The sequence below is a fragment of the Notolepis coatsorum genome (genome assembly GCF_963971535.1).
Source record: "Notolepis coatsorum genome assembly, chromosome: 7".
NCBI classification, from domain to species: Eukaryota; Metazoa; Chordata; class Actinopteri; order Aulopiformes; family Paralepididae; genus Notolepis; species Notolepis coatsorum.
The window spans coordinates 130,801,501-130,814,363 of NC_140171.1; the positions used below are offsets into that span (position 1 = coordinate 130,801,501).

The window sequence follows — 12,863 nt, forward strand, 5'->3', positions numbered from 1 at the left end:
GACAAAGTAAACAAATTATAGGTAGTTGATGACGAGAGAAAGTCCAAAAAAAATAAAAACATATTCTATCTATGAATCACAGTAATCACTGCCTCTTTAAAGCGACTCCTCCCCTGGACAACTATAACCAGGAAGCACCTACCACCCGAGGGAGCATGTCTATGTTCCCCGGGTTCTATGTTCCCCGCTTTGATTGATTGATTGATTGAAAATTTTAGACCACCAGCCCTGATTCCAAACTCTAACCTTAACCAGTTCGAAAGAGGGCCTAAGCTTAACCGTTTGAAACAAGGCGGACATTAATAATTAATAAAATAATAAAAATGTATACAATTTTCAATCTATTAATCAATGAAAGCGGGGAACATAGAACCCGGGGAACATAGGACCCGGGGAACATAGGGATGATCCCCCACCCGACACGCGATCAGAGTTTAGTCTTCCTGAGAAAACTAAACTTAAGAGTGCCATTGTTAAAATGGCGCAGCAAGGAGTTGATCTGGACCGGGACCAGTTCTGCTGTTCTATCTGTCTGGATCTACTGAATGATCCTGTAGCTCAGGGGTGGGCAACTTTGTATATGGTGAGGGCCACAAAATGTCCACAATCAATCTGGGGGGCCACATTGTTTATCGGCAGTCCCGCCAGTAGTACCCCATAACTCAAATAGCCCATAATAGTCACAAATGTGATAAATAAGGCATATAAACTATTATAATTTGTTGTAACTTTTATTCCATTTAAAACGCATTTAGTAATGCTTAATTTCAACTTTATGAATTTATAAATACAGCTGAATTTGAAAGTATTGCTGTGTAACCCAAATATATACAAAAGTGACAAATTATAATTAAGGCTTCTATTAAAATAAATGTATGAACTTAAAGTCAAGTCAAGTCAGTTTTATTTATATAGCACATTTCCAGGCAGCGGCAGCTGGCACCAAAGTGCTTCACAAGCAAGTTGATAAAAACAAAATAATGTGATGCAAGGTATAAGATTAAAAACATAGTAAAGCAATGAAAGCAACAAAAACAAAACAATATGGTGTAAGGTATAAGATTAAAAACATAATAAAGCAATGAAAGCAATAAAAACTGGTAGGACACAGTAAAACAAAGAGGATAGAAGGGCCAGGGGTCTAGTGGTGATTAAGTAGGGGGGAAGGCCAAGGAGAACAGGTAGGTTTTCAAGAGTGATTTAAAAGCCTGCACGGTCTGCGCGGTCCGTACGCTGAGGGGGAGGCTGTTCCACAATCTAGGCGCTGCGGTGGAGAAAGCTCTGTCTCCCCTAGTCTTGAGCCTGGTTCTGGGCACCACCAATAGCAGCTGGTCAGCTGATCTGAGGGATCGTGGGGGGTGTGGCATGTGTCATCAAAGGCATGTATCACCATCTCTAGGTTACTTTGGGAGCAGTGGCGAATCCTTATGGAAGCCAACGGAAGCCAGGCCTCCCTATTAAAATATGAATTAATATCAAATATGAAATATGATTTTTTTTTTTTTTTTAATGTCTCTCTCTTCTCCTTCTCACTCCCTCTAACACACTGTCAGACTCACTGTGGGGTAGGTATCTTTCTCCAGCCTCAGCCATGTGATTCATGTATGTAGAGTCCAAAACCGATCCTAGCCAATCAGATTCGAGCTGACTGCCACACCCTAAAAGTTTAAAACGGGGCTGTGAGAAGAATCATGAGTGTGGAATCCCCTCTGCACACCTCCCCTCTGCACTCTGAACATTGTATTAACCTGTGACTGCTCCCACGGGCCGAATATAGCCCCGATCCTCGCGAGATTAAATCCACGGGTACCTCTCGGCGTGCCGAAGCTTTTCCTAAATCACCGATCATCATCGAAAACGAGGGGAAAAGGTCGGCTCGCGACCCTGAAAATGTCGCGTTATTTTAAAAACGCTGTATTAAGTGAGCCTATTATGGGATCCACGCAAGCTTTCTATCGTGGAAACATCTCGGCGTCCCGCAACTTTTACTCATTCAAATGTAGCCCCGAAAATGCTTAGAAAAGGAAAGCCGCAAGCGTGGAATAAACTCGCCGAAACGGAAAAGTGTCCCACGGGCGCGCCGTGATTCCGATCCGCGTGAAAATATTCACGGCCATAGAGGAGACCGTGGGACACCTTTCTGCAACCGAATATGTGTCTCGGATTTGCTCCCACGCGGCGCGCAAAATCATGCAAGGAAAAATCTGACCAAAAATGAACCAATGCAAGCAGTATTAATGACCCTGATGTAAACAAGACAAACGTCTTTCTCTGGTCTGCATCCCCTTATACAATTGTGTGTATTAAGCCGTACTGTATTGTACCCATTCTGCAATCTGTTAAATAAATAAAAATAAAGTTTGACTGGCCGCCGAGCCATACTGTAGTGTACATGGTGACTGCTTGACTTAAAAAAAAAAAAAAAAAAAAACATGAATAAAAATATTTAATAAATTTTTTTTTAATAAATTTTTTTTGGCTTCCACTGTTATTTTACCCACGCGACGCCACTGTTTGGGAGAGGTATGCTTTTGTCTTCACCAGGAGTCTAAGGTGGTAAAAACTGTTTTTAACTACGGCGCTGACCTGTCGAATTTAAAATTGCTGTCGAAGATGACCCCGAGGTTCCTGACAGAGGTGGAGAGGTTTGGACCCAGGGGACCAAGTGCGTCAATGAGGGGGGCCGGGCGGGCACTATTAAAAACAATGACCTCGGTTTTCCCTTCGTTCAATGTCAGGGAGTTTTCGGACATCCAGCACTTGATTTCTGCCAGGCAGTCAAGCAGTGGTTCTATTGACGTCTTCCCTTGGGTGGGCTTTAAGGGGAGGTAAACCTGCACGTCATCGGCGAAGCAATGGAATGAGATATTGTGTTTTGCCAAGATCTGGCCTAGGGGGAGTATATATAGGAGGAAGAGAGTGGGACCCAATATCGAGCCTTGGGGCACCCCGCAGGTGAGGGGGGCCACAGAGGAAGTGAGGTCACCGAGTTGGACAGAGAAGGTCCTACTGCTCAACAAACACAAAGCAGCATTCCTGCTGCATTTCACTACAACAGTAAATCAAAAGTGCAATAATAAATGATTTTGTTAAATGTATAAACTTGTATCCTGCTACTAAACAAAACATTCCCGAGTGCCTCCCATTGACCCTTTATCAAACTGGCATGACATTCACCATCCCCCACAGTGGGTCAATAATGGTTCTGTCTTTAATGAGACACTTGTGGTCTCTCCTGTTGGCGCACAATAGAAGGAATGTCAACTTCAATGTTTGTGCATGCAATCTGCATCAGATGAAATAACATTGAATTTTTGCGTGCACACGCGTGCACATCCGTGCGCGTACTTCTGCTCAGAAAAGTGCTGGGACGGCGTGGTACCGCGTGGCATGACCACTGCACCCCTGATTATTAGTGACGCACAATAGATGGAAATTATGTTAGCGAACTTACCTGATGTATAATGCAGTGCAGCATTGGACACTCAACGCCACTCTGCCTTAGAAGCCCGGCGAATCCTGTGTGTTTTCCTTTCATTGCGGGTGCTCCATCGGTAACAACAGCGGACAGTTGATCAAACCCCCCATATTGCTGCACGGCACTTTCAACAGTGTTGAATATGTCCACACTAGGGCTGACCCCTATTAGTCGAATAGTCGACTAATCGATCGAAAGGAGCCATAGTCGACTGCCAACCTCTTAGTCGAATGAAAAAAAGAATAATAATTATAATTTTTTTTCTTTTTTTTTTTATATATATTTTTTTATATTGGCCTGGGGCCGCATGGAGTGTCGGTGAGGGCCGCATGCGGCCCGCGGGCCGCCAGTTGCCCCTCCCTGCTGTAGCTATTCCCTGTGGACACAGCTACTGTATGGGCTGTATTAAAGACTGCTGGGATCAAGATGATCATAAGGGGATCTACACATGTCCCCAGTGCAGGGAGACTTTTAATCCGAGGCCTGTTCTGAAGAAAAACAATATAATGGCTGAAGTGATAGAACAACTAATGAAGACAGGACTCCAAGCTGCTCCTCCTGATCACTGTTGTGCTGGACCTGGAGATGTGGCCTGTGATTTCTGCACTGGGAGAAAGCAGAAAGCCCTCAAGTCCTGCCTGGTATGTCTGACCTCTTTCTGTGAAACTCACCTCCAGCCTCATTATACTGTAGCTCCATTAAAGAAACACAAGCTGGTCAAAGCCTCCACACGGCTTCAGGAGAACACCTGCTCTCGTCATGATGAAGCTATGAAGATTTTCTGTCGTACTGATCAGCAGTGTATCTGTTATTTGTGTTCCATGGATGAACATAAAGGCCATGATACAGTCTCAGCTGCAGCAGAAAGGACAGAGAGACAGAAAGAGCTTGGCATGAGTAAGCAGAAAATCCACCAGAGTCAGAGAGAGAAGCAACTCAAAGAGGCCCAACAGGCTGTTGATTCTCTCAATCGCTCTGCTGATAAAGCAGTGGAGGTCAGTGAGAGAATCTTCACTGAGCTGATACGCTCCTTGGAGACGAGGCGCTCTGAGCTGAAGAAGGTAATCAGAGCCCAACAGAGGACCACAGTGACTCAGGCTGAAGAACTGCAGAAGAGACTGGAGCAGGAGATAGCGGACCTGAGGAGGAGAGACACTGAGCTGGAGCAGCTCTCGCACACAGAGGACCACATCCACTTTCTACAGAGTTACCCCTCCCTTTCCAGTCCCAGTGAGTCTACAGACTTACCCAGCATCAGTGTCCATCCTCTCCTGTACTTTGCAGATGTGACTGAGGTCGTGTCTAAGCTGAGAGACAAACTAGAGGATGTTCTGAAAGAGCAGTGGCCCAGAATCTCAACAACAGTGAATGCAGTTGATTTTTTACTGCCATCAGAGCCCAAGACCACAGCTGACTTCTTAAAATATTACTCTCCGATCACACTGGACCCAAACACAACAAACAGATGTCTGTCTTTGTCTGAGGGGAATAGAAAAGCAACACGGATGCAGCAAAAGCAGTCATATCCTAATCACCCAGAAAGATTCAATGAAAGTGCTCAGGTTCTGGGTGGAGAAGGTCTGACTGGATGCTGTTACTGGGAGGTGGAGTGGAGTGAAGGGGTTTATGTAGCAGCCTCCTACAAAGACATTAGTAGAACAGGCACTGTGGAGGAGTGTGGATTTGGATGCAATACTAAATCTTGGGCTTTAGATTGCACACAAAGTAATTATTTCTTCTGCCACAATAACAAGAGCATAACAGTTCCGGGCCCCTGGTCCTCCAGAATAGGAGTGTACCTTGATCACAGGGCAGGGACTCTGTGCTTCTACAGCGTCTCTGACACAATGACCCTCCTGCACAGAGTCAACACCACATTCACTCAGCCTCTCTATCCTGGACTTTGGATCACCGTTGGTCATTTTGAATTACTGTGGGATTTGGGTCTGTCTCTTCTCTCTCTGTTCCAAGGGGGGTTGGTAACAATATGGTGGCCGGACCTCCATGGGGAGGTTGATTCAGCCTATAACCTTTTCCCTCACCTCTTATCTCTGGGCAGCCGGGACACTTCATACGGGACACTCTATTTTCAAGGCCTTCGGTTGAACCCACAGCCAGGATGTGTGGGGCATGGGGCATGGGTCAGTCTTAAATGCAACTATTTTGTTTTAGAACAGACCCATCTGCGTTATCAAAATAGCTCAAGGAGAGAGAGAGAGAGAGAGAGAGAGAGAGAGAGAGGTTTCGATCCCCCGGACCGGCAGGAAACATCTGGGCTGGGGATTGGGGAAGTGAATGAATAACTCTCTCCCATACCCTCAATACCAACAGGCTGAAGTGCCCTTGAGCAAGGCACTTAACCCCCAACTGCTCCAGTGGAGTTGCTCAGTGGCCAACGGTGTCAGACTGTGGTTGTACTGGGCGGCTCCCAGGTGTGAATGGAACTGTGTGAGCAGGGTGTTACTGAAAAAGAGCATTCGTGCTCAGAGAACCTACCCTGGAAAATAAAGGTTTAAAATAAAAGTTTGATGTGGCACTCCTAGGGAAAGTACCTCCTCCCTGATGGCAGGAGTCGAAACTTGTTGACATTTCTTTATTGGGAATAACCCCTTGAGATGAAACCATCTCGTTTTCAAGGGGGTCTGCAAGGGGGTCCGAAACTGCAGGTGAATAGGGGAGAATATCCAGTTTCATCCTTCAGAATGAAATTTCACAATATGGGCATAAATGCAAACATCTTTTGTATTATGACCTTTATATATTGCTATTAAATTCAGTTATTTTTTGTTTTTGTTCTTGACTATAAGTTTGATAAGATAAGATAAACCTTTTATTATTCCCCCGTAAGGGAGTGCAGGCATCAAAGCAGCAACAGCAAAGACAATGAAACACAGTAGATGCACAGGTTAGATCCAAACAAGCTAGGATAATTAGAATGAAAATACAATAAAACCAAGTAAACATGGCTGCTTGCCCTTGAAATCTACTCTGGATCTCTGAGTGAGTGAATGAACATAGAAACATAAGTATACTCTACAATATCAATAATATAAATATGTGTGTACTGTATGTACAGCCCACCCTGTTATAAATATACAAATAACTATACCCAGGCATGCGTTGTTCATGGGACTGGGTAGCACGGTGTGTAACCTCACTCGCTATTTGCATATCAATAGCACCGGTCGTCAGGTGTGTTAAATACGTTCTCAGACACATTCACACCTACCTTGTTGTGAAGACGTGTTACATTCCATTCGTAGACGCAATTAGGCACTGTCTTTAGTCTGTGCCCAAGCGAGGGGACATTAAATGCGCATTCGCGGGAGCTCGCGCACGCGCCGGGAGCGCGCGTGCACGTGGTGCGTGTCACTCCAGATGATTTCAATAACGCACCACTGACTATACCCCCGGTACAAATATACCTAACTCTATCTTCTGTCTACTCCCGGTACAATATACTGTAACTATAATTACAAATAAGTCTATCCTGTGCAATATATACAGTACTCCATACTAAGTCTACCTTGATCTGTACATGGAAGATAAGATATTTGGAACTTTCTGAACCGCTTGTAAATCGTAATATAGATCAGTTTTACTACAATGTTTGAAAACATTGCCAACATACCCAAAGTGTTTCAGCCACAGAACAAATACAAGCAGCTTACTGTTGTCTAGTGTTAGTCGGTCAGCAGGAGATGAAAACGGGGCTCCATTCTTATGCCCGGTGGTGGAGCTACACATTCATGTATGTTTGGATCAATTACCTTTAACATATTCAAACTAGCCAATAAAAGATTCACACATTTGGATATGATCACTTTACCCTTTGGTGGAATACGTCAGATAACTTTTCTGTTTCAATATGATGCATAATTAAATAGTTGGGGTTCGACTATAGTAAATTATTTTCTTTTTGTGTATTATAACTGTATAATGTGACTGTACATGTCTTCATATAAACATTTAGTAAGTATAAAGTAATTAATCATAAAATGTGTTACCCATAAAATATAAAGGGCAATGTATACTGTATACATATATAAAAAGAACAACACATTCACAAGTTCATAGTTTATTAGTATCAAGAATCAAGAGGTTTATTTGTCACATACACTGTACATACCAGGGCATACAGTAAAATGCGAGTGGTCTTGCCCGCATTGATTGTGCAAAATACAATAATAAAATAGAATAAAATAGACATAGAAAAAATTAAATAGATAAGACACAAGATATGCATGGTAAAAAAAATACATGCTAGGTTCCTGAGAAACCGGTTCTTATATACACTACTATGCAATATACAATTTACAATGTATCTAAACTACAGTACCTCCTTCTTTTAAAGTGTTTCTAAAGATTACATTTTTTAAAGTGACATTTTGGTTAAACCTTAAGGTCCCCCTATAGGGGGACCCTGCTTTTCTTTATCATAAATCGATCAATAGAGACCATATTAGATCCCCAATTATCATATCATGGGGTATCATTGGAAAGCCACACTCATTGGCTACAACCTTGTGCATAGACTTTCGAGATCGCCAAATGATTGACGGAGCTAGAGCCCCGGGAGTTGGGGGTGGTAATGTGTACTTTTGCGTACTTTGGGGCACGCCTCACATATCGGCATGTAACTCGAGAACCGCTGAATGGTTTCTGTCACCTGAAAGGGCAATCGACAGGCAACAAATAGGGCTTTAATTCTATCTATATATTGTATTAAAAGAAATGCACACCCGAGCCACTAGAGGTCGGCAAAGAATCGTCCACATGTGGGCCCTTGGATGTTAAAGGGGAACTATCTTATAAATGGCCTTTTTCTCATATTGGCGCATTCTTCCAATTCTCCTCTCACAATATTCACCCTCACTGAACTGAGTCATTTGAAAATGTGCCCTATATGTGATGTCATAAAGACACTGCTGCATGTTAATGTTCAGGCGAACCAGAACGCGCGCAGTGGTTTAGGAGCCCAGGCTCAAAACAGCTCGAGATCTTGAGGTAGAAAAATGCTGTTTTTGAGGACTTGATTAGAAATACAAAACAATGAATAAAAAAAAATATATATTACAGAGGTGTTCCATAGACTCACAGGAATTGTGTAAAAGTGCCCAAATAGTGAAAGAAATAGTAAAATAGTTCCCCTTTAAGAGGTCAATGTTTAAAAAAAAATTGTAGCCAAGAGTAAAGACCATAACCATATCAAAAACAGTAGTCAAATTGTATATTTTTATTTTTACCGATGTTTTATATGTTTTATCGGAAATACAAATTTATCGGAAAATGCTAATTATCGTAAAAACCGCAATAAATGACTAAATCCAGATACAACCCTGCCATTGGAAAGAGGAGCATTTTCCCTATCCATAGATGTATGATTTGGCCATAATAAGGTCAAGGTCAGGTTCAAGGTCAAATATGAATTTATAATTGAAGTCGATTATCATTCATTACTGTATCTACAAATCCTTCTGTTTAATCATCTTCCCGCGGTTCATTTGCTTAGATTTTGTGTACACATGATTTCAATAAGGTGGTGAATGAGCTCAGTGAGCATTTTCTCATGCCCCGTATCAATTTTTGATCACCAAAATCATAAATCATAATTAATCATAATTAATTTATTCATTACAATTTACTCAGCCTAGTAACAGACACAATATTTCTGACACTGGAAATACATACCCCCAGGTCCCTAGATGTTCCTAGATACCAAGAACATGCAAATTGACCTTGCAGAAGTGGAGCAATCTTCCATTTACTTGGCATGTACCTTTAGGGTGAAAACGGTCTACAGATTAACAGGTTAAAGTGATTTTTTTAGCGGTTGCCGCATGAGTGGTGTGTGTGTGTGTGTGTATGTGTGTGTGTGTGTGTGTGTGTGTGTGTGTGTGTGTGTGTGTGTGTGTGTGTGTGTGTGTGTGTGTGTGTGTGTGTGTGTGTGTGTGTTAGTGGGGGGGGGGGGGGGAAGAAATACAAAACAAAAAATTGCTTTTCATTTATCTATTTATTTATTTAACTGTATTAAACAATAAAAAACGAATTGGCCATAATTTACTGAGCAAACTAAGGCGTACTGCTGTAACCTACTAATAACACTTAAAGTAAATCTGAAGATTATTATATAGCAGATGCCTTGGATAAGTCGTGGACAACTGTAGCGTGTGCTTGTTTATACAGAGCTGGTATAATTTGCTGCTGAAATACGGAGAGGAAACTAGGTAGCGGGGCTCTATTACTTTTAACATGTGCTTAAACCCTGTGTTCTCGACAACGGAGTATGGTCGCAGATCTGCTGCTATAAAAACACCTATGGCGTTTGTTATTGCTTTGGCCCGGTCTGAATTAATAGCGAGATGCTGCTTGAATGCCACAGGGAGCTGGGTTTGCACTAGGGTCTGTTTCTTCCTTGTACCAGTGATATAAAGTTGTCTGAATCTGAATCTGAATCTGAATATTCACATTCGGGTGATGCCGTTTCAAATGCGTGATAAAGTTTGCAATAAAGTTGAACAATGCCGGCATGTAGCCCCTTTCGTGACTGTGATGCAAGGCTTGCATCACAGTCACGAAAGGGGCTAGCCGGCACGTAGCTTTAGTGCGATCCACCTGTCTTTGTTCATTACTGTCGTTAACTGGGAATCCGAAATGATCCCAAACGAGAGACTTGAATGTTGTGGGAGCATCTTCTAGCTCTGGCTTGTCAGTTAGTATTGCACTCGCCATACTAAGGCTAATATGCTATGCTGAATTACAGCTATCGCTCAGCGTGGCTGCGTGCTGCGTGGGATGAACAAACAACATCCGGTTAGTTGTGCACGTTATATTTGGGACGGGGGGATTTAAGTTCAGCAAAAAAGGTTCCGTACCGTTGCAATCGTTCGGTGCACAGCACGTACTGTACCGGAGGACCACATTGAGGCGGTACAGTACGGATACGTGTACCGTTACACCCCTAATATATATATATATAGGTTATATATATTTACAAAGGCTATAGGGGTATAATTACCTGATACATCGGTATTATTTTCTTTATTTAATTGAGATATCTATACCAAAAGAGTTGGATTCAGATGTCTTTCATTAAACAGATTCTGTGACAGAAAGCCAATGAAACCAGCCTAACTATCTTCTGTCTCCTTATTTTATCTGTTCACAAACAGAATCCTATCTGTTCAGGTCTCACACCTGAGACCTGTAACAGTTCCATAGCCTGACGTCTTATAGTCATACAGGTCCAAAGTTTATAAAAATCCCATGGAAAATGAATGTTTTACAAAGGTTTTTGTAATGTGTGTACCAGCGTTCATTTGGCATGATTATCCAAAATGACACTCATCGGATGTTTCATGACTGGAAGCATGCAATAGGTCAAATAGGGTGACGATCAAAAAGGCGGCAAATTAAACTTTCCAACAATGTATTGTTTGATTGGCAGAAATGCAGCCCGGAGCCGGCAGATGAGGGCAAAGTGCTGCGACATGCGCATGCGTGCATACGGGCCGTCCAGTGCCTATGTAACATAACTCATTGCACCCCATGCTACATAACGTTTGGCTTTAGGAGGTAGTGTTTTTTTCCAGTGTGCTGACCTAAAAAACACTGAAAATGAAAAACCTGAAATGTTCAAAGGAATGAATACACAAACCGTTCATTTCTCTTTCCAATCTTCCTCTGGGGAGAAACCCTCACTCTGGGTAACCTGCGTGCAAGAAAACACCTGGGGCTCATTGGTTCTGCTCTTCTCTTTCCTAATAAACCAAGGCTTCTTCTCACAACACATGTGAAATTAATTATACTACTGTTTCGCTTGTTACAACTAGCAAAAATAAAGGATCTGCAATATTAATATGAATAATATATAAACAATAATTACAAAAACAAACACAAAAGTAATTTTGAGTGTACCACATGTGCATAAGTACACATGCGTGCACATGCATGCACACACACACAACACAACAACATGCAAACACAAACTAACACAGCTGCAAAGTAGATGATACAGCTCACACAAGGATAAGTATGATTTAAGGTTCTGTGCTGTGCCATTTTTCTCTACCATCTGTGTTGTGCTTTTGGCTACGCTGTTTTATGTAAAACGTGGGCATTTATTATAGGCTAATGCATTTTTTTCCTCACGTAAAATATGCTAATTCCATGCAACCAACTGCCCTGCCCTAGTACTGAAGCAGACAGAACAGGGAACAAAGAAATAGCCCTAGGTTTTAATACATGGACTAGCTAATTAAACTACACCAGTGTCCATCAAATTACCATGACTTTGTGCCTCATCCACTTTTGTAGTAAGAGGGTCAACTCAAAAGAATGTCACACTGTTGACTGTAAATATGTGTGTTATTATAGCCTTGTGGGGGGATTTTTGCGAATACACTTTTGTGACAGATTCTGATTAGCAGTCTGTTGTAGATCCCTAGTGGGGTTGTTTTGTGGAGGAAGTCATGGGGACAGACATGACTGATGTTGGAGGAGAACTAACTGTTCAGCCTTTAGTTTGTTTAAAAAAAATTCTCCACCTAGACCCCCCCATTAGCATACATTTTTGCATTCACCAGATACAGTTAGGATCACGATCAAGTAACCAGGGGTTAAAGTGGGCAGGAACATTTTGCCCCTTCGATTGGCAAAAAAAAGAAAAAAAGTATAACTGGCTTGACTTTGTCCAGGGGAGGACAGCTGTCAGTCTGTTTATTTGGGAAATGGCTATAAGCGGACAACACAAGCTATATCACATAATATTCGCCACTGCCAGCATCGTTTAAGTCTGCTGTTTGAGTTTTGTCTACAATAGATATGGATTAAACAGCGATTGAGGTTAACCGTCTGTAGTGTGGTAGTGAAAGGGTTAACCTTATGTAGTGTGGTAGTGAAAGGGTTAACACATTGTCATGTGGCAGTGAAAGGGTTAACATACTTAAGCCCACTTACATCCAATCCCACTCTCCAAACACCCCCCCCCCTTCTCTTACAAACACATTCTGCAGTCTATCCAATCTCATGCAGTGAGGAACGTTTAACTGAATTGCTCCCCAGTGACGAGGAGATGGACAAGACCTTCTGGAGTGTGACCACCACTTGAGACAGAAAGTGTCTTCCATCTGAAGCTGCTCGCCTTCTCCCCCATCCCTGCTCCCATTCGGGTCTTCTGGGGCAGCACTATTTAAGGTTGTTAGACCCCCCCCCCTAGGCATGGTCTAATTCTCATAACCCATGACTGCGCGTGGTGTAAAGGCTTTTATACAACTGGCGCATTCATCCAACCTTATTGCTATACAATAAACACACATTAATTGAAGATTTATTGACAAAACCATCCTCAGAAAAAGTAGTTCCAAAAAAAAAGAAGAGATGTTGC

General features: G+C 42.3%; 1 protein-coding gene across 1 annotated transcript; it reads left to right on the forward strand.

Annotated features, from left to right (window-relative positions):
- Nucleotides 1–478: 478 nt before the first annotated feature.
- LOC311231768 (E3 ubiquitin/ISG15 ligase TRIM25-like) lies at nucleotides 479–12,587 on the forward strand (the record flags this gene model as incomplete). Its single annotated transcript, XM_084318391.1, has 3 exons — nucleotides 479–553; nucleotides 3,844–5,411; nucleotides 12,542–12,587. The coding sequence occupies 3 exons, from the start codon at nucleotides 479–481 to the stop codon at nucleotides 12,585–12,587; spliced, it is 1,689 nt and encodes a 562-aa protein (XP_084174517.1).
- Nucleotides 12,588–12,863: the final 276 nt, after the last annotated feature.